Source organism: Marmota flaviventris, chromosome 2 (assembly GCF_047511675.1).
Source record: "Marmota flaviventris isolate mMarFla1 chromosome 2, mMarFla1.hap1, whole genome shotgun sequence".
NCBI classification, from domain to species: Eukaryota; Metazoa; Chordata; class Mammalia; order Rodentia; family Sciuridae; genus Marmota; species Marmota flaviventris.
The window spans coordinates 147,709,918-147,732,874 of NC_092499.1; the positions used below are offsets into that span (position 1 = coordinate 147,709,918).

At 38.7% G+C, this 22,957-nt stretch overlaps 1 protein-coding gene and 1 long non-coding RNA gene across 2 annotated transcripts in view; one reads left to right on the forward strand and one right to left on the reverse strand.

Moving 5' to 3' along the window:
- Positions 1 to 3,593, reverse strand: part of LOC114079667 (uncharacterized) — a 91,661-nt gene extending 88,068 nt beyond the window's left edge. The window contains exon 1 of the long non-coding RNA XR_003580511.3: positions 3,379 to 3,593. This is a non-coding gene — a long non-coding RNA (uncharacterized lncRNA). The remainder of the gene's footprint in view (positions 1 to 3,378) is intronic.
- Positions 3,594 to 4,016: 423 nt separating this feature from the next.
- On the forward strand, positions 4,017 to 16,571 carry Arrdc4 (arrestin domain containing 4). Its single transcript, XM_027956110.3, has 8 exons — positions 4,017 to 4,493; positions 8,432 to 8,498; positions 8,727 to 8,874; positions 10,731 to 10,833; positions 11,807 to 12,063; positions 12,593 to 12,752; positions 13,322 to 13,476; positions 13,873 to 16,571. The coding sequence occupies exons 1-8, from the start codon at positions 4,187 to 4,189 to the stop codon at positions 13,927 to 13,929; spliced, it is 1,254 nt and encodes a 417-aa protein (XP_027811911.1). The 5' UTR covers positions 4,017 to 4,186; the 3' UTR covers positions 13,930 to 16,571.
- The last annotated feature ends 6,386 nt before the right edge of the window (positions 16,572 to 22,957 follow it).

Sequence of the window (22,957 nt, forward strand, 5' to 3'; positions counted from 1 at the left end):
AAAAAACAAAAACCTCAGATGAAGGAAAACTAGCAGAATTCATTGCTACAAGGCCTTCTCTAAAATAAATACTAACTGGAATTCTTCAAACTGAAATGTTGTCATGAGGGAACCTTAAATTTCAGGAAAAAAGAAAGAGCACAGAAATAATAAATATTCCAACAATCATAATAAACTATCTCTTGAGTTTTTACAAATATAAATAACTCTCAAAAGCAAAAATATAAAAAGTATCTGGTATAATTTTCAATGTATGTGAACACAACACACAGGTCAATTATAAGGTAGATTGGAAATAGTATTACCTAGATTAACTGCTAAAAATATAGATTGGAAATAATATTACCTAGATTAACTGCTAAATATATAGAGAATTATGGTCAAAAAATTAGGTATAAACAAGCTGATTACTAAAAGATTTACAGGTAGTCAAAATAAAGGTGTTATCTTTTCATCACTGGAACAGAATCCTGAGAAAATCAACTTAGAGAAGGAAAGGTTTATTTTAGCTTACAATTTCACAGACTTCAATTCATGGTTGGCTGACTCCATTGTTTTGGGGCCTATTTGAGGCAGAACATCATGGTGGAATAGCATGGTGGAGCAAAGCAGATCACCTCAGAGTAGCTGGGTAACAGAAGGAAAGAGAGAACAAAGAAAGAAGTCGGACAAGATAAGCCCTTCCAGGGCACACCCCCAAGAACCCACTTCCTACAGTTTCTACCATTTCCCAATAATGTGATCAAATTATGGACCTATCAATAGATTAATCCCTCTGTGAGGGCTGAGCCTTGGTGATCCAATCACTTCCTCAAAACTCCTCAGAACATTGCTATACTGGGGACCAAGACTCCAATACATGATCCTTGCAGGACATTTCAGATAGAAAGAAAAAAAAAAAAAAGGGGAGAACAGAGAAACACATACTTAAATGAAGTCATAATCAAATCAAATATGAAAATGATCCACATAAAAACCAATTGTCTTAGTCCAACTGGGATTTTATAACAAAATACCATAAATAGCATGGCTTATAAACCATATTTTTTTTTCTCACAGCTCTAGAAAATGAAAAGTCCAGGATCAAGGTACCAGAAGATTTAGTATCTGGTAAGAGTTCATCTCCTCATATATGATGGCTTCTGTGTCTTCACATGATGGAAAGGGCAAGAGATTTCTCTGGGGCCATTTTATTAGGGCGTAATTCCACTCACTCATGAGCTAATCACCTCCAAAGTCCTCACTTCCTAGTGCCATTTCTTGGGAATTAGGATTTCAACCCAAACATTCTGATCAGTATACCAACCTTAACAAAATTACATTCTATATAAGTGGTCTAAGTACATCAATAAAACCACCAAAGATTTCATTTTGCATTAAAAAAAAAAACCCTCCTATATGCTCCTATATCAATGCTAGCTTAACTTATAACATAAATACACATAAAAATGGAATGTTTTGATTGAGATGAGTCACCATGTAATTTACCTTCTCTCTAGTTGTAAAATACTTTTAGTCTGTTTAACTACTCTTTTAAATGCCTATCTGAAGCAGGTCTGCTCTACAGCAAATTTGATCAGATGCATTTAACTATTCAAACCGCTTCAGGTACATACTACTCAAAAACTATCTTCCCCTCTTCCTTATTAACAGAATTCTGATACTAACAACCCCCAGAAAAGAATCATGGAGTCAGAAAATCATAAATATCTCACTTTTTTTTGCCATTTAATGACCTACAGGTACACATGTGACTCAATTTGGACCAATGACATGTATGAAGTCAGAGCATCCAGGAAATAAATATATTTTCTGAGTATCCTCTTTGCTGCTGTTGTTGTTGTTGCAGACACTCTCTATATATTTCAACTTCTGTGAGAAGAAGAGCTAATTAGAGCTATGGTAACCATTGCCACTGGAAGAGCATCGGGCTATGGCACAGGAGAAAAGATTTTTTAAAGCATATATGGTTCTAAACTTGGTTGTCCAACTCAAGGCAACCAGGTTACCACAAGGCAACAAGAAGTTACCACTGAACTTCCTGTCAAGTAAACAAGAAATATATTGTTAAAGCATTGTTGGTGACACCTTCTACTGCCTATAGTCAAACATATGAACTGACAAATGAACAAAGAGAGCCAGGTCTTTCTCGGCACAGAATGCCATGTCTGCAGTGCTGTCATTTCATCATTCTGTTAGGGTCATTGTCCTACTTTTCCTGCCAGTTAATACTGACGGGAGAGGGTTGGAGAACAGCTGCATAGAGACAAGAAAGTATAGTAAGAGGCAGAACATTATTTAAAAGAACCAATAATACTTCATGGGTTGGAATTTATCAATGAGTCTACATACATTTAATGAGCTTTTATTATATACTGAGCACTGTGTTAGATACTAGAGATTTAAAAATCAACAAGTTCTGTGTTTCAAGTGGGAGTGACTGACAATATGTAAATAAACATATACAATCTGATTGTGTTATGAAGAACTAGAAGCAGGGCAAGGAGAATGTTGGGGGCTAGACAAGACAAAATAGTAAGAGAAAAAAAAAAAAGCTATTTCAGAACTTTAGGCCGAGCTGGATTTTTGGCAGTAACCATTTTTTGAGAGGTGATAAGGAAACTCTGAACTCCTACAACCTTATTAAATCACACATTAATAATCCAAACTTAAAAGAGGGCATCAGAACAATGTTTACTTTGGGATTTTAAAAAAATAATCTACATCAGAAAGCTATTTAAATCTCTATTTGTGATGAATCAATCCATAACAGTTCACAAACTTGGAATTTTTATAAAGAGATTATTTAAAAGGTTAGAGAATGCTAGCCAGATGGCCAGATGCTAGATGGGAATAGAAATTTAGAAGAGAAAAGGAATGGAAGATTAAAGATGAAACTGAAACAGATTATAGACAAGAAAAGCTATGGGCGTGGGGGGAGCAAGTCATCAAGGAATCTGGAAATTTCATGGACTATTATACCGAGGTCAGGAAATACTTTTGGGTGGGGCAAAACTTAGGTGATGCATGCTTGTTTCTCTCTCTCTCTCTCTCTCTCTCTCTCTCTCTCTCTCTCTCTCTCTCTCTCTCTGACATATTTGTACATCTTTATAGGGCCCAGTATAATAATTTGAAACATATGTATAATTCACAGTGATCAAATGGAATAGTATTCAGCCGCAAAAAAAAAAAAAAATCATTTACAGCAACATAGGTGGTAGATACTGTTTCAAAACAACCTGATTCATGATCTTTTTCAGAACAGGAAGAATAAGAGTTCTAGTCATTCCCGGCCTAAAAAGAGGCTCCACAGCCTGGGAGTACTCCTTAGGGGAATCAGGTTTAAAAGCATAAGCTTCAGCTTTCTTTGGCGCTTACCTATGCTAGGAATTCTGAAACCCAGGAGAGGTGGGGCTCGGGGACTTGGAGGTTGGTAAATTCCTGGTTGTCCATTAAAGTTCGGATGTGACCCGCCCCCAAGTTTCAAAAGGAAACAATACTGAGTTCCATTTTCCAGGATATGTATTTCCTTTCTCTCGATCGTTGCAAATGTAATGATAAATACCATCCTGCTGCAGCCACAATTTCATGTTCTAGTGCGAACCCGGTGACTCTTAACAACAGATCCCACGCAGCCAGAAACCCCGCCCCCGCATGTAACCATAGGAACAGCTGACACGCCGAAAGCCGGAGATACCCTGTTCTGCCCCCTCCCTGACAGATATTGTTTCCCACTATCTGTCCACATGGGCGCTCCACCTTATTATTGGTTCCTGTGCCGGGACTGTGCTTTGCCCCAGCCAATAAACGCCCTGTGCACGTGCACTCTTGCGTCTGTCGATTGGTCAACACTGCTTGATCACGCACTGCCTACATGAGCTAGCCTTTGCGAGGGGGCGCCAATGAAATTATTCAGTGGCCATTTACAACCAATTGGCAAGAAGCAGGTCTCACAGCTGGCCTATGGGCGCGCGCCGAGGGTGGGCAGTCTCGGCCCCTTTCCAGTCCCAGTTAGGTTTGTTAAAGAGACAGGCCCCGCGGTGGGCTGGTGCTTCACCCGGCACCGCACAGCGGCCGCGGTGGCCCTTGGCTTGTGGCAGGCGCCCTTGACAGCGGCGCCTCTTTGCTCTGGACCCCGGCTCCCGGCCTCCCCGGACCTCAGTGGCGGGGCCGCGTCGCCGGCGGGATGGGTGGAGAGGCGGGGTCCACCGCGGCCTTGGGTTCCGAGGGCCGCGTGAAAAGCCTGGGTCTGGTGTTCGAAGATGAGCGCAAGGGCTGCTACTCCAGCGGCGAGACGGTAGCCGGGCACGTGCTGCTGGAGGCGACCGAACCGGTGGCCCTGAGCGCGCTACGCCTGGAGGCCCAGGGTCGTGCCACCGCCGCCTGGGGCCCGAGTGCCAGCGCCCGCATCTCAGCCAGCGGCGCTGCTTCCCCAGCTGCCTCGGAGGTGGAGTACCTGAACGTGCGCCTGAGCCTGCGTGAGCCCCCGGCCGGTGAGTGAGCACTACTGCCTGGGTTCCCCGCCAGGCCCCTGGGTCCCAGGGTAAGGGCCAGGAAGGGGACATTCTCTGGAGGATCACGCGCAGGCAGAGTGCCCTCCTGGCAGGTGGGCCTGTCGCAGGCTTCAAGAGGTGGACTTCCCAGTGGGGGTCGCAGATGAGGGGCAGGTAACAATGCTTGTGCCCCTACCTCACAGCAACCCAGAGATCAGACCTTGCGCCCTGCAGCATAGCCCTATGTGGCGACTCATTCTTGGCTGGCTGTGGTCGAACACCTGGTGGGTGTCCCAGGATCTTCTAGAACCCAGAAGGGAGTGGGTCATTGCCATGGGGACCTGTGATTAGACTGTCAGGATCCAGGGATCTAGGTTCCTTAAGGCGGTGGGCATGGAGGGTGGAATCAGGGTCTGTAACGTTCCATTCTGATGCCTAGTGTTTCATGGGCCTCCACTTCTTCCCATCGTGGACCTAGACACTCCTTGGTTCATGATGAATTAGCAGAAACTCAGTCTTGGGAAGAGGGAAGTAGTTCTTGAGAGGTGGTTCAAAGGAAGTGTTTCTAGACCTGACCATCATACTTGATTTCCATCTTTGGGGGAGTGGGGCAACTTTTTTATTAAGAGTTCTGACTTTATCAGATATTGCCGCTTTTTTGTTTCCTTCACGTCCTGTTCCTCCTGCTTCTCTCCCCTTTCCCAAAAGGCCTTTGGAGACTGCCATCTGGGCATTTCTGGATTACCCCTCCTGTTCTCTTTTGTGAAATCCAGTCAATTAATGTAGGCTTTTCTAGAAGTCACCATGCAGGGATTACTACATGGATGTTGCATTCATAAGTACCAAAATTTATACCCTTAATTATGAAAATACTAAAAGTGAGTCTTTAGTGTTTTGTTTTTTTTCCCTCAGAGGAAATTATTTTAAACTCTTGCCTTTCTGCCTCATCAGCTTTTAGCTATCAAATAAGATAATTTGACAAGTAAAATGCATTATAATTATATTCTTAAATGTTGCTATATCTTTCACAAAATCCAATGCAGTTTAGTCTTAATCCTACTATGGAATAGACCCTCCACAGTTAAATCCTCCAAAGTGTTTGATAATCTGAGTGAGCACAAATTTATAGGTAAAGGATATCTGGAACCAAAGCTTTCTTTTAGGTTAATGAGAGCCCTGGTAGATGACAGTTCCTGCCTGCCCTCACACTCTTTCTTTAGTGTAGTTTCCAGAATCACCAGCAGGCCCTCTCCCAGTGGTTATAGCCAACACAGATTTTCAAGATGGCTGACTGGGAAGAGGCCATGGAAGAGAGAAGTAAATTGGGTTTTGTCCAAAATTCTTAAACTTCCTGAACCCATAACTACTGAGTAAATAGATAGAAAATTAAAAGTAATTGAACCTAAAATTAGAAATGAAAATTGCTTTGGTAAAAATCCGGCCTGGCAAATGGTTTTTCAATTCAAAAAAATAAGTCAAATTTTATTTTTTATTTTAATGGAATTGAGTCTCTAAACCTAAACAATTTGCAAATCTTCAACTCTTTTTAGTGATGTATCATAACAAATATTAACAACAGTTACATATTTTTTTAAATCAGCCTCTTTTAGTTGATGGGGGTGGGGGGAGCACCCCTAATATCCATAACTGGAAAGAAACAAGCAACTTGACACAGTCATAGGTTCTCAGGGTCACTTAATTCCAAAACATGTCTTTCAAAAGAGATTTTTAGAAATTTCGATTTCTGGAAAATGCAAACACTGGAATCTCTCCAGATATTTCTTTGGAATTACTAATCAAATCCAACTACTGTGATTGTCTTCATATGTTGATTGACAAATACTGAAAGATAGAACCATACAGTAGGTTTCAGTTCTTGGGCACTCAATAGCAGTGTGTGACCTTACATGAGTCCCTCCTCTTAACTTAAGCCCCAGACTCTGCCTCTAATGGTCTTCTAGACCCCACAGCTTATGAAAATCTTTAATTCTGAGCTTTGGTTGTGAGACCATTAGTAAATTAAACAAATTCCTGTGACACTGTAGTCCTCAGTAAGGCAGAGAAGTAATGAACCATGAGAGCAGAAGCAGAAATATGTACATGGTTGTGAATGTTTTCATTAAAAACAAAGAGAATGAAATAAAGATTTTATTCCAAATACTATAGCCCATTTTTATCAGTTTCCTCTTGTTGTTGTTTTTAATTATGTTTTAAGACAGTTGAAAGTCTTATTTTAAGGGGAATAGTGGATATGTTTCCTCTATGAAGGAAGAACTTCATCTCTTTGTCACTCCCTGTTGGTATCCTAGCCAACTCTGTTCTCCACATGCCTGTCATGCTTCCTCATGACATGCCTTTCATCTAAGCCCCTTCCCAACTCATCTCCATTCCACCATCAGGTCTTCAGTGCCTACATAATCCTGTGTGGATGTTCTAGGCTCTAGCACTGTCTCGTAATTAGTTGTGTACAAGTGCCTTTTCTGCTGGTCTGAGGAATTGAAGTTATTCATCTTTTTATCAACAGTGCCTGGCATATAAGCCCTATAAATTTTGAACTCATATGAAACCCACATTTTTAAACATTTGTAAGTACTTTGTCGTGCTCTGCAATCTAATGATTAGAATTTATAGTCCAGTACTCTCTGGAGAATTGGGTCCTGAGCCTTTCACTGGATAGCTGCACTGTGCAGAAGCTCCCCTTGCTTACAGTAGTGCAGCTCTGCTGTGACACTGTTGAGACCTGTAGGGCTGTTCGTGAGAACACCTTAGCCCTGGGACTCACCCTATCACTATCATTTAATCTGATCTCATGTCCCTGTGACTGGTTATTGTTGACTTTGCCTACAAGTCACCCACCTGTGAAGTACAACTATGCAAATGGGCTTGTGACTTTTTTTCTCCCTAATGCATTACACATTAAACACTGAAGGTAGATTTAGAAGACTTAGCAGGCCAGTAATATATTCCTAAAATTACACAGTTAAAATGTGTAAATTGTTTAAAGTCATGAAGCTCTAGTAATTAAGTTTTTTAAGAATTCCATTTCACTCCTGATTTCCTGTCCTTCAAAAATTCAGCCTTAAATCTGAGCTTGAAATGAGAGAAAGTTTACAATATCTCAGGAAAGTCACCTGACCAGCACGGATGCCATCAAGTCCACTTTGGACCTGAACTCTTAATAGATTGTCTATGTACATTCATCAGAGACTCCAGCAGTGTCTCTGGTCTTATACAGTCCACCCACACACTGCATTTTTGGCTTTCTCACAGTCAGTACATGAAATAAAATGAAACCGGCAATCCAGAGCAGGGGAGGGGGTCATGTCCTTGCTTGGTAAATCCAAGTTAACTGCTAAGAAATCCTGTTAATCTCACTAGAGCTGAAGGGTAAATACCTGACTCTTGCTTAGTGGCTTGTCTTGTTGGTTTGACTTTTTTATTTTATACCCACTATTAATAATTGTCAAGATTTTTTATTTCTATTTCCACCTCTTCCCAAAGAATATAATGTGAATTTTATATATAAAAATAAATCTATCTTTTGCTAAATTAATTTTAGGTCCAATTTAATATTAGTATCTCATGTTAACATAATACAGTAGGATATGTGTGTGTGTGTATGTGTACTGCATATGTATATTGGTGCCCTGAGCTCTAGAACTTCATGGTAATTACTTGTGTAATTGGTCTTTTCTGAGATAAAAAGGTGTGTGTGTGTGTGTGTGTCCCTCCATAGACGGCCTGCTTCTTACTTTTTAAACCTAAACTGCCATTTTTACTGGCTAAAAACTGGTACACATTTCATTCTCTGAGTCTTTTTAATGAACTTTTGAACTCTACTGTGTCTTATGGCCAGCAAAACCTTCTTTAGGAAATGTGATTTAGGTTGTGAAGCTCTTTTTCTAGTACTAACCTTGTTAAAATAATCTCTTCTACAGGTGAAGCCATCATTTTATTGCAGCCTGGAAAACATGAATTTCCATTTCGCTTTCAACTTCCATCTGAGTAAGTAAAGCAGGATAGTTTGCAATTTTCTTAGCAGTGTGTCCATCCCATGTCTGAGTCTTATCAGGATCTTCTGGCTCTAAAGTGTGTGTTCATCCTCTGCAGCCCCTCCATAGATGGCCTGCTTACTCTTGTTCTTTCAACCTAAACCACCATTTTATAGAGTACTTTTCCCAGGTTGGTTAACTGAAAAATAAACTCATAAATTAATGCCTTGGTTTGTTTCAGACCTTTGGTGACCTCATTTACTGGGAAATATGGAAGCATTCAGTACTGTGTGAAGGCAGTTTTGGAACGACCCAAGGTACCAGATCAGAGTGTAAAACGAGAACTCCAGGTTGTTAGTCATGTCGATGTCAACACTCCAGCATTATTGGTAAGTTCTTCCTTTTCCTCTTCTTCCTTCCTCTCTTCCTCTATTCCCTCTTTCCTCCTTCCTTTCAATAGTGGTATCTGTATTTCAACAGTTTAGTAGTAGTCTGTCCTGTCACTCTCTGATGGCTTAGAAAATACAATCTTGTCACCCATAGGCATTCACTATAAATATATGATTCTAGGTTGGGCAAATTACAAATTGTGTGTGTTAATACTATTGATTATGTCCCTGCTGTTCAGGGTTCTTTTGCCAAAAAGTTACACAGGCTTGAAATGCATTAATAAGGCTTAATAACAATAATGCATATACAGAGTGTAGTTACTTTTACCAGAGCGGCCACATTCACAGGACTGTGGTATTCTAAACTCTTCAATAATAGCAGGTTGAGGAACAGTAATTATGGAAGAGTATTAATCATGCTCAGCCTGTTATTGAGGCTCAGGCCATTATGCTATGTATCCTTCCATTTTGCATGTCATTTTCTAACATTAAGTAAGTGCATGCAGCTGCCGCCGAGATCCTTTCACTTATCATCTCCTTATGACAGATTTGGCCACATTAAAGCATTGAACTTCTAATAATCACTAGAAATACTGTAGACTGATAAGAAAGATCAGGCTATAAGTAACAACAGAATAGGCAAGATGGGAGCTAATGAGCTAGATTCTTTTATCTAAACCCATATTATCAAAATAATATAAAATTATACCTTGTACTTTCATGATAGCTACTAGGACCTAATGGTTCTTAATTTAAATATGAATGAATGATTTTTTACTTCATAGAAAATACTGAGATAATTTAAACTTTCCATCATGGAATTGATGTGACAAAGATGTATTTTAGTATTATTTTTCTAGCCAGTGTTTTAAAAAACAAGGGAAAAGCCAACAATTAAAAGTTGTTTAACTCCTATTTTCACACAAAAAAGAAGTGCTATTTACTTTAATTTTACCTTTGGATAAATGATAACAAGTGTGGATGTTTGCATGGTCTCTTGTGTCCAAAATCATAAAGGAACCAGCATCTGACTGACCAGGCTTATCGCTATGACTTTAAACTTTTTTAAAACGCTTGGTGATGCCAAGTGTCTTGCAGTTTTTAAAAACAACTTAGAATAGGGCAGTTAAGTATTCTAAAGCCTTTATGATCATCATGACAAATTACTTAAAGGGATTTTGTTTTTGCTAAAAAGAGGCACTCATTATCCCTTAGTGTTCTTTCCATTAAAAAAAAAAAAAAAAAAAAAAACTACTGCAAGTAACTTTGGGTTTCACAGAAAGCTTTGTGTGTATGCAGCTTGTAAACTAAACATTTAAAATCCTGTGTCACTTTTCTTGGTATTTAAAAATAGAATAAAATACTATGATGGGGCATAATGTGTTTAATAACCTTTTTAGATCTGTTAATATATGTATGTTGTCACATTATTACTGTTTCACAAAGCCCCAAGACCGTTTGAAATTTCTGCTGGGTAATCATTTTGAAATAATGGGGGAAAAAAAGAGAGACAGAGGAAAAGACTGCTTATTTCACATAGTAAATACCAAAACGAATATAACTTTCTGTTTAATTTTTGTATCATAGTACAGCCTTTGCTTCTTTAAAGGGCTAGTATATCATTTCCCAGAAATACAGTAACTTCAAAGTAAAATAAGATGATGTCATGCTAATTTGAATCTGAAAATTCACCCTAGTGTTCTTAAGAGGGAAATAAGATTTAGTATCTAAGATGTCACATGAGACTAAGAAAGGTTGATATTTCTTCACAACTATTCTATGAAGAAAGATAATTTTAAGTTCTATGAGTTCTCTAAAATGATTTAATTAAGGTTATTTTATTTTAAATTTTCAAGACCCCTGTATTGAAAACTCAAGAGAAAATGGTTGGCTGTTGGTTTTTTACTTCTGGTCCAGTCTCGCTGAGTGCCAAAATTGAAAGAAAGGGATACTGTAATGGTAAGCAGCCTGTTGGGAAGTTCAACTGATTGACTTATTCATTTTATTAGCTAATTTTACGTGATTTTAAGTAGTGTTTTGTAATATACAAAGTATATCATATTTTAAATCACAAAGAATAATTTTTAATATAAAAATTGATGTTCAAACATTTTTAAATGAATGAATAAGTTCTAGAAATACTTGGTATTTCTGACTTCAGTCCTTTTACTTTAGTTTTAACAAAGAGTAAAACTAGAAGAGTATGAAAGTGCCAATATCATTGTTGCAAAAGGATGTCTAGAGTCATGTTTCTCAGAAGAGAACTATTGTAATATGAAAGTACTCTTAGTATCCTGATTTCTTACTGGTTTGAGATTTACAAATATTTAGGCCTAGAACATAGAAAATTAGCAAACGTTAGTAATATTCAAATTTTAACTATCATTTGTGAAGGGCTTAATTCCTGTAGTGAATTTAGCCTCTAATCCTAGGTTATGGCTTGTTGGAAATGAGTGTGGAATGGAATATTATGGCATGATGTGTAATGTTGTAAAACTCTATCCATTGTTTATTTGTGCCTTAGCCTTAGTAATTCCTTAAAAGGCTTTGTTCTCCTGTTGGGAGGAATTTAATATGATAACCACTAGTGTGTTTGTTTGTCATCTGTTAAACTTAACATTAGTACTGAAATTATATACTTATATTTTTACCTTAATTTATATGCATACTGATAATTTACCTATCTTAAGATTGTTAATATCATTTTACTACAGAAAAGGAAATAATGCAATAATTAGAAAATAATATCAACCTAACCTGCAGTGGATTTTCACTTATGTGACACATATTTACAATGCAATTTATCTATCAGGGCTTCTCAGTTCATTAATATTAGAACATTTCAGCTTTAATTGGTGGTGGCCCAGTTTGATTTCAAGGAGTACTTTTTGAGAAGTCTTTCAATCCATTCTGTTTTTGTTCTCTTTTTTAGGAGAAGCTATTCCAATCTATGCAGAAATAGAGAATTGTTCTTCTCGTCTGATTGTTCCCAAAGCGGCTATTTTCCAAACCCAGACGTATTTGGCTAGTGGGAAGACCAAGACCGTCCGTCACATGGTTGCCAATGTGCGAGGAAACCACATTGCATCCGGGAGCACTGACACTTGGAACGGGAAAACTCTCAAAATCCCACCTGTTACTCCATCCATCCTGGATTGCTGCATTATCAGAGTGGACTATTCCTTAGCCGTAAGCAGAGCTCTTTGTAAAATTAAAAATACTTGCGACAGAGCAATAACTGGAGCCATGTCACTGTCTGTGAATATTGTTACTTATTTAATACTTAGGAAAATGTCATTTTATGTCAGCATTACTACCAATTGTGAAATATATGAAGATTGGCCTTTGCTTTTACAAAAAACACAATCCTTCTGCCCAGGAAGTTAATAAAGAAACTTAAAAGGGATTGAGATGCTTTAAGGGGCCCTTGTCACATTGACAACATGTACTTATATTCTTTATTTATTATTATAAACTATGCAAACTTAAGTGAAGTACACTGAGGCCAGATTCCTGTCAGAGGGTACTCACTGCATTTTGTGTATTTCTCATTTTGTTTGCTCTTTATTTTATTTAGTCAGGACAACTTACATTTGTAATGGGGTGGGGTGGTTGGTGATAAAGGCATTTATTGCCTTGAAAAAAAAAATGTAATTAGGCCATCTCCTATTAAGCCTAAGTTAGATTTGTGCCTTTTTCCTCTATTTTGAAATATTAGGTATACATTCACATTCCTGGTGCTAAAAAACTGATGCTTGAGCTGCCTTTAGTTATTGGTACAATTCCCTATAATGGTTTTGGCAGCAGAAACCCCAGCGCTAGCCAGTTCAGCATGGATATGAGCTGGTTGACACTGACCCTGCCAGAACAGCCTGAAGGTAAGGTATTTTGAAGTTCTCTCATAAAGAAGCTTTACATAGAAAGTAGCTACAGACAGGATGTATGAGATAATAATGCTTAAATGTTAATGAATACTGCTACTACAGTTACCCTTATTCTTTTCACTACTCAAGAATCATAAATCATTCCTGGAAGAGACCTTGAAATCTTAATTTTTTTGTTTAGGACACAAAACTGCTCATGGCAGACTCAGGGATAAAGTGTACATCTCTTGGTCATCTCTTGTACATCCATTGGTCATAGTAAAACAATAAAAAATAGTCAAAATAAAAATACAGTGTTATATATTTTTTGTAGCCACATTTCAGGGATAATTGCCTAAACTATAGCACAACCATCTCAAAAGAGTAGAATATAATTAATATTAGTAACGATTTAACAAAACAATCAAATTTTTTTCATTGCAGTTGGCACACAAACAGACTGATGAGAGGGAAATGCTTTATTTTCATCTTCAGTGTTGCTAAATTCCTTGTCTTTGTTAGAGTTCAGAGAGATAAATTAATTTTACTTGAATTTCTTAGCTCTAACTCCACTACTGTTTTAGCACCACCAAATTATGCGGATGTGGTATCAGAGGAAGAATTCTCTAGACATGTTCCTCCTTACCCTCAGCCCCCCGACTGTGAGGGAGAAGCGTGCTATCCTATGTTTGCCTGCATACAAGAATTCCGGTTTCAGCCCCCACCACTTTATTCAGAGGTAAACAAAGTGAAAGAAAATTAGACATTTATTATGCTGTCTGCAAATATTCATTTGCAGTCCTCCTTTCATGCAAGTGTCTGTTGCTAACTCATAATTAAAAAAGGATACATAGAAATGTGTTTTTACTGTGCTCATAGATTATTACTGATCCATTAGCACATTTTCCAGTATTTTCCATGGATCTATGGCATGCATATACAGTGTCATGGATTGATTTTTCAGATGTTCTGTGGCCATGGAATACCAAGAACATAACAGCCTGCTGGCACTTAGTAATGATAGGCTTTGGGCAACTTGGCATATAGCCATCATATAATTAGAAGTAGATAATAAAACCATTTTAAAGAATGTTACAACTATAATCTTGCTCTTTTTTTCCCCCTTTTTTCTAAGGTTGATCCACATCCTAGTGATGTAGAAGACACACAGCCTGTTTCCTTCATTCTCTGAATGTACTTCAGAATCACTGTGTTCATCATCAAATTAGAATGTTGCTTCTTTCACCTGCCTTTCTGAGGGTGGGAGAGAGAAGGCTAACTTAAGAACATAAGTAAGAATATGAGAACATTCCAGTGGGCCAATAGGATGGTTGCGCTAATTTATTTGTTCCCTTTGAAAAATGGGATGAAGATGTGAAAAGTCGAAGAATGTAGTGGAAGTCCTGGTGGTGGCAGAGTAAGTGTAGGAGTGCCTGTGCTGACCTGAGAGGAAGGAGCCTGAAACTGGTGGGAGCATGCCTTTAAGAAACTGTGAGAGCATGCCTTTAAGAAGGCTTGTCAACGTGGAACGGAACAAAGGTGTCGTGAACTTAAGGCAACTCGGACTAATTGGGAAAAGACAGTTGCAAAGAGCCAAGCAACATAGAAATGTGTGTGAATGGCAAAGTGGCCTACTCTAAATACAAAGTGAGACCCTCAGGTTTCAGGGTCTTCATGATTTCTTTCCATATTAGCACATCAAGGACTAAAGTCCTTGGAAGCATCCTTTCTTGAGACCATGCTCACGTAAAGGTCCTAATGAAGTAATGACCGTTTTCACTCCTTCAATAGTAGGTTACAGTGTACTTTATAAGTTGGCTGTAGAATGTCAGGAAGCCTAAAGGGCTTCTGGAAAGCTTTACACTTCAAAGGGGAAAGGAGAATTTTAACATGAAAATATGCTTTGGTGAAGACTGTACTATTTACCACCCTTAAGTACTTCCACAGGATATATATTTGACTTTCCTCTTGTCTTACTTTCCTATGGGCACATTAAAAAAAGAAAGGGGGATCAAAAGCTTACATATTCAGGATGCCTTGATAACTACACAGTCAAAAACAAAAACAAAAAATCTTAACCTACCTCTAGTGGGGTTATCAGATGTTTTTTAAACTCTAGGCCTGATCACCCTTCTTCAGAGTTTCTGCTACTTACTATAGCAGTCTTATCTATCACTAAATCTGAAACTAGACCAAGGGTAAAATCCACCATGTTAGCATTAAGTGAAAATAAACATATGTATACCTAAGGATATTTCAAAATAAATGCAGAATCAAAGAGGATAGAAACATCTTTTTTTTAAAGACATACATTTGATTTCTATCAAAAGGCTTAAATCGACTGATGATAGTCACTGCATTATACATTGTTTTCAAATTCTTCAGCAACTATTTAAACTGTGATTTTCTTTATTGTTTTGGTGCAATATTTTATTGTCAGTTAATCTCAGGATTTTCAGACCAACAGGATTATGTTGCTGCTAAATGTTTGAGCAGTGTTTTCACTGTCCCCCTGTCCCCTCCTGTGCATGGTCACATACTCACCTGCTTTTCCTTCAGTCTGTTGGTTCTGTGAGCTGAGAACATTTCTGGACACTCATTGGAAGGGAGATAGGGATTCCCATGATAGAGATTGTGGACCAGCCAAGTCTTAAGGGTTTGATCGAGAAACCCTGGTGCTTCCCAGGCATGATACTGTACTTCATTCAATAAAATGATTAACTTATCTTTAAATCAGTATGTTCGCTTAGAAATAGAAAAATTCTACTATGGTTAAATTTTGTATTTAGAAATCAGTCGGACATTTGATCAGGGATTTTCTACAAACATTAGGTAAATGTGCGCTTTTCACCCTTCTCAGATACCTCTCTTCTCTGTAATCATGTAACCATCAAACACACTTGTTTCATGACAAGTCACTGTTTAAAATCATAATGCAAAACTGTTATATGAGTAATTGTGGTACTATATTTGTCACAAAACTTTAATCCTTGCTTTGGTTTTTAGAGATTATTTTTAATGTTTTGTTTTGTGTGTCTTTAAGCAGGTTTGTGTATTTGAGTGCTGTCCAAACAGCTTTATTTTTACTTGAGAAAGATCATTTTCAGCTGTTTATTGACTTCTAAGCTGAAGTTTACATGCCATGTCTAGACATTGTCCATCTCCACAAAACCAAAACAAAGGGAAACTGTATGGACAGAGAGAGAGAGAGTTGAGTTATTTGGCTCCATGTAGAAAAGCAACCACTTAACGGAATCCTTCAGTAGGATTGTTTTATCTCCTTGATTAGAGAAATCACAAAGTCCCCCTGAAAAATTGAAACAATTTTGTAGCATTAAGAAAATAAATCAGAAGTGTGACTTGATACTGGTCTACCTGACCTTAAGCAGCTGTAGGTTCAAACTGCATACCTTTTCATAATCAAAATATGAATACTGAAAACTACATTGGAACAGAGAAAACCTACAAATGAAGATAAAAATTTAGCTGCTATTATTTGTCTGTTTATTCCCTTCTTGTTCTTTAGTTTTAAAAAAAAAGTGGCCTTAGAATTTTGTTTTTGATGCAAAAATTTAAAATGTGCATCTTTTGGCACACAAAATCCTTCCCTTGGCAAAACTATTTGTGTATATATGTTTCTGTTTTGCACAATAAGAAACTCAGTAGGCAGGGGTTATGTTTTTGATAAGTTAACTATGAAAGCTTTTTTTTTATTTTTTATTAAAAATATAACAGTTTAACCCACAGGAAAAAAAACTAAAGATTGTATTTTGTATTCTTGCTTGAACCCCATGGGTTCTTTTTGTTAATAAAATTATTCTATTAATGCTGTGAGTTGCTAATTTTGTTTTTGTTTTTGTTTGAAAGACTATATTATTGTAGACTGAAGGATAATCAATACCAAAAACCACAGTGTTACTAAAAGGTGGCTTTGTCTGTATCTGCTATCAGAAGGTAAGGAGCAGCCTAGGATTCTGACCTTATTTCTACAGTGGACTCAGTTTCCCAAGACAGCCGCTTTTTAGCATTCCATGAAAAAAAGTACTTGAGATCTCAAGTAAGGAAGCTTAAGTTCTTTTGGTTAGTGGAGAGCATATCTTCATTTATACCCAGATTATAGCAGCCACTCTCAAGCTTCCTGAGCTTTAGTATTTGCTTGGCCAGAATCTCATCAGGATTGAGTTAGCAGGTCTGTTGGGCAGTCAAGGGCAACACTGACTGACATAAGCCTCCCCTCTGTACAAATACTCATGGGTGCAAGTACTATGATTTGTACAAGGAAGATGTGATTATAAATCATCTCAGGGAAACTGCCCAGACTCTCTGTCCTGGAAAATTATAACCTTAGCTAAGCATGAAAAATTAGCCTAGTTAGATTGCTCTCCAGTTGTTTTTAATATTTGAGATGATGTTATTATGTAATAAACAGGCTGTTTCTGCATTCATGTTTGTCATCAACATAACATGAAATGTTTTGTCTCAGTAAATACTATGACAGAATCTACAAGATAGCCATTAAAGTTTCTGTAGTTTATATAAGAAAATTGTGGATTAGAGAATTAGAACTAGGCCGGACACTAACAAAGAAACTAGGACAAAGCCCTCAAGTTACCAATGAGGATACCAAAAACCCAGAGAGGTGTAAACTGAGAGCTTGGCCCACATTCTCTGTGAGGTCTCTGCTTGCTCTAAAATTTCCTGATTCTACAACTTTAAAGAAGTGATGAAAACAGTCATTGTTTTCAATTACACAGCTTAAAAGTTGCAACCTGGATACTAAGCACATGGTAGGTCAAGAGTTGTCAGCGTTCATATCTAAAAACCCTCCCTCCACAAAGGACACCAGTCTTTGTCTAAATTGCTTCCTAAGTATGTTTAATTAGTAGCTGGAATCCTTTCTTCACATACATCTAAGACATTTATATTTTGAAATAATTATAGACTCACAATAAGTTGCAAAAATAGTACAGCTAAGTCTTGTATACCCATCAATCACCCCCCCACCCCCCATGGTAACATCTTACATAACAAAAGTACATTAGCAAAATTAGGACAGTAACAGGGTACAGACAGCCAGTTTTGCATGCATTCATTTTTCTTGTGTATGTTTTTGTGTACAGTTCTATGATGTGTTATCATGTGTAGATTCATATAATCATCACTACAGTCACATAAGGAACCACTCCATCACCATCAAGAAACTGCCTGGGGCTGTCCCTTTGTAATCATACCGTCCTCCCCTTCCTTCCCTATCCCCGACCCATTGATCTGTTTTCCATCTCTATAATTTTGTCATTTTGAGAATGCTAGATAAGTGGAACCATTCAGTATGCACCTTTTCAAACTGGCTTTTCTCACTCCACATAACAGCCTAAGATCCATACAAGTTGCTGCTTGCATCAATAGCTTGTTTCTTTGTATTTCAGCTGATACATTTTAAAAGAAAACTTAATTTTGCACTTAGCAAAGAAAATGTATAATAATTATATGCACATAATACTTTTGTTAAGATTTTGGTTTTGAGTTTGAAAATTTTATATATAAAATGCATAAATGCAGCTTTACCCAAACTTTCAGAGGTGAATTTTCAGCTTATCAAAGTACTTAAAGTAATGTGAAGCAAGCTATCACATTATAAATGAGTTAAGACGTGTCTCTGATGAAAATACAGACTGTTATTATATAGAGACAGAAATTTTATTGGGGCTATTTGTTGTATCAGCTTCTGAATCTGATACATTTTAACAGATTATTCAGGAAAGAGATTATATTTTCTGGTGTGTCTGTGTTAATGTCTGGGATGTTTTTTTTCTTTTTTCCTGTCTCCCCTTCCATTCCCTTCATCTACAATTGCACTTCTTAGTGTCTGAGGATATGAAAAACCCATTTGTAAGCTGAGAAATGGTTTTAACTACTTTATATATGCTTATTCTTACTGACACAGTATTATAAAACATGGGCTTACTTGTTATAAGATTATTAAATTTTTTCTAGAGTGGAGAGCTTTTATTTTATAGAAGCCATTATGTAATAACTTAAGGAGCTTTTCCATAAAGCCAGACATGAGTCCATTGGGGATGGAACATAGCAGAAAATTAGACTAACACAGTGATGGGGTTGGGAGTAGGTTAAAAGGGTGACTAGTCCCCATTTTCAGATTATTACAATAATTGAATTTACCATGAATTGTGTCTTTGGTGGAGCTATTTCTGTGTTCACTAATGCAGATATCACCCCACCCAAATTTCCAAGAAACTAGGATCCACCTACTTGTTCATATATTAAGTGATCTATACATGCAAGGTATTTGCCTTAGTTCCCTCTAAGAATGTTTGGACCTGTCTAAACTGGTTATTGAATTGATTAAATACAGTATGAAATTTCATGGCCTATAGTTAGTTAATTCCAAAACATAGTACACATAAATGCGCACACATGTCCATACAAAGTGCACGTGTGCATACACACACACATGCTCTGCTGCTTGACTGGAGGCTTCACTCCAGGGGCAAGAAAACTCATCAACACCTGCACTGTTTGTACACCTGTGATTCTGGGGAGGGCACATTATTAATATCCATAATGTGATATTATTATATCCCACCACTAAAACACAAACATTATTTTCAGTAGCTGATATTTTAGTGGGCAGTAAACAAAGGGAGAAGGGTTCACTCAACAGTTGCACATTTCACACACAGCCTATATCACCACAATACAGGAAGTCCAAAGCAAAACCCTAATGTTGACCCATGATAGTGAAGAACATAACAGAGACAGGCCAAATTATATTGTTGTGTGCATGCACAAATTGGTAAAAATAAATCCCACCATTATGTACAACTACAATGCGTCAATTAAAAATACGTTAAAACATAATAGCTTGAAAAATAAATACAGTAAAACATAATAGCTTAAAATATAGCCAGAAGTGGAGGCACACAACTGTATTCCCAGAGAATCAGGAGGCTGAGGCAGGAGGATCACAAGTTCCACATTTGCCTTAACAACAACAACAAAAAGCCAAGAAACTATCCAGTTATTCACTCTTTGAGAGCTATGCTATAGAGCCACTGTAACAGTTCAAGAGAACCAAGGTTATGGAAAAACAGCTTAGGAACCTAAACACTATCATTTTTTTTTAAATTGCCTGAATTAAAACTGGGTGAAGAAGTATGGAGACTGCTGGGTATGCATACACATGGGTGGAGTGTGATATTAAGATGAAGTCTTCCTGTATCCTTCTACTAGAGAAGAAAGTCAAAAAATCCTATTAAACCTCTTAATAGAATCCTACATCTACAGAGGTGATTTAAAAGCAAATCTCAAAGTGTGTAATTTTATCCTTAATTCAACCATCTTGCCCTCTTTTTAAAATGCAGAATATTGGGTGCCAAGGCAAACCATGAAAGCAAATATCGACTTTTATCATATCTGACATAACAAACACTTTGATCCTGATGGCAAAAGATAACATCTCCAACATGTGTGGGCATGAACACTGACAGCTGCTCCTCTTAGAGGGTGTCAGGATTGCATCAGACAAATACCATGTTTTTCAGAAAACTAATCTCACTGTACTTGAAGTACAGTTCCAGAATTGTTCTCCCAAGAACAAAACAAGATAATTTCCTCTGCCAATGGTAAGATGTTTAAACAGTGTGTACATTAAACGGGGTGAGGGGGCTGAGTTCTTATGATCTCCAGCTTGCTCCTGAACACCGAACAGAGCACAGAGCACAGACCTCTCATGGGGAGGAACTGGGTTGGCAGGAGCCAGGGACCTTAAAGTTGATCTTTTCTCTCCAGCTTCCACCAGCCAGAGATACTGGATCTTTGAACCTTCAGCCTAAACCTGACTGGTTCCAAAACAAACAGCACCTCCATAGGCTCCAGGACAGCTGCTGGGGACAGTTGGAATGTGTCTGATTGCCCCAAGTCTATTCTTAATCTAAGTAGCTGACCGAGGACACACCTTGAGTCTCTGCCTCCCGATGGCCATGTGACACGTACACAGGTCTGAGCATGAGCCCTTCCCAGACAGCAGACCTGGAGCTTCAATTCTACCACCAGGAACCCCAAGGAGAAGAAAGGGCAAGAAATTCCTTAAACTGAGGAATAACTCAGAAATGGCTACTGTCAGCAAAAACAAGGGCTCCACATGTCAGAGAAGTTTGCAAGTGGGAAGTTGTCTTTGATAAGCTGGTGTGTATGCACGTTGTTTTTTGTTTTGTTTGTTTTGGCTTTTAATTTGCTCCTTTCCTTTCAGAAGAAAGTTGATACCTTAAGACCTAACCAGTCCCAAAGCTTGAACCTCTCTTACTCAGACAGAGCCCTGATGACCCCTGCTTGCCCAGGGGATACAACTTGTTCTGGTTTGTCCAGGACTTCTCTGGTTTTACCACTGAAATCCCAACATCCCAAGAGTCCCTCAATTCCAGGCAAACTGGCACAGTTTGTCACCCTGTCCCTGCCCCTCCCATCAAAGGCAACTCTGCTCCCCACACCCACAGATGTCATATGTGGCTTTGCAGAGAGCTGTGATCACCTGTCTCTGAGCCTCAGCACCAAATTCCTCCTACTGACACTCAACAGCTCCTAAGCTGAGTGTCTTCCCAGAAACAATAAAAACACTTGGATAGAACTTGAATTCTCAGACCCTTTTGACCATCTGGCATTTGGACTGTGACCCCTCACAGAGGCCAGCACTATGGTTAACAATGTCACCTCCACACTCCAGAGCCTCTCCTGCTTCCAGCTTCTCAGAAGAGCCTAGGGAAAAAGGTCTGACTCTGGATCATTGGTCACACTTGTGCCATGCATATCCTTCTGAGCTCTGTGCACAAATGTACATGGTCAGAGGCCACACACACACACACACACACAATCAAGAACCTCATTTTCCTAGAGTTGCTGAGTTGCTTTCTTCCCCTTAGAGTTTTTGCAATAAGTTAGGTCCAATGAGGATTGGATTCTTCTCTAATCACCAACCTGGATCATGACCACGGTCAGATGGTATGCTCATATGGATAGAGAATAACTGCATGGTATGGTGACACCACTGTGTTTAGAGATGTCTGGTGGGCTCTCTCTCCCCCTCTCTCTCAGTGATGGGAATTGAAGTTGGGGCACTGTGCTTGCTCACATGCTAAGCACACACTACCACTGAGCTACACCCTAGCCTTGGAGGTTTTTGTTTTGTTTTGTAGTTGTAGATGGACGGAATGCCTTTATTTTATTTGTTTCTCTTTATGTGGTGCTAAGGATTGAAACCAGTGCCTCACATGTGCTAGGCAAGCACTCTACTACTGAGCTACAGCCCCAGCTCCCAGGAGTTCTTTGACAATGTCCTCAAAGTCTGCTATGGTTTGAATATGAAGTTTCCCTCAAAAGCACATGTGTGAGATGAGGAGACAAGAAATGATTGGGTTACTAGAGACTTAACCCAATCACTGAATTAATCACCTGATGGGATTAATTGAGTGCTGACTGAAGTCAGGTGGGGTGTGGCTGGAAGAGGTGAGGCATTGAAGGTGTGGCTTTGGGACATATATTTGTATCGGGTGAGTGGAGTCTCTCAGTTTGCTGATCATCATGTGAGCCACTTCCCTCCGCCACACTTTTCCGCCACTAATGTTCTGCCTCACCTCCAGCCCTGAGGAATGGAGCCAGCCTCCTATGGTCTGAAACCTCTGAAACCATGAGCACCTGAATACACTTTTTTCTCCTCTAATATTGTCCTGGTCAGGCCTTTTAGTCACAGCAGCGAAAAAGCTCACTGAAACAGAGCCTGTGCCTTGTTCTTCTTAATGTCTTCACTGGGAAGAAGTCTTAGCCTTTGAGAATGAATTTGATGCTTTCAGAATATCCAAAGCTTGTTCAAAAATAAGCTGAGAAGGTAAAGCTGGATGCCAGGCTGGCGGTGATACCAAGGAAATCAGACAAAGCAGAAGTGAAGGCCCATGGCAAGAGGAAAGACAATAGTGATCAGGATGCCTCTGTGGGGTTTGGCAGCTAGATATAAGAAAATTTCTGAACATCTGACACATGATACATATTGTACCTGAGTGTTCCCAGGCACCATCAGCCTCTGGAGGAGAGCTGAGTCCCATTAAAAATAACACCCCCATGTCACTGAATCTCCTATCCCAACTTGCTCTTGAAAAAAAATCAGCTTCTTACCAAGTCCTTCCCGTACTCCCAAGAACTTCCTGGAAGTC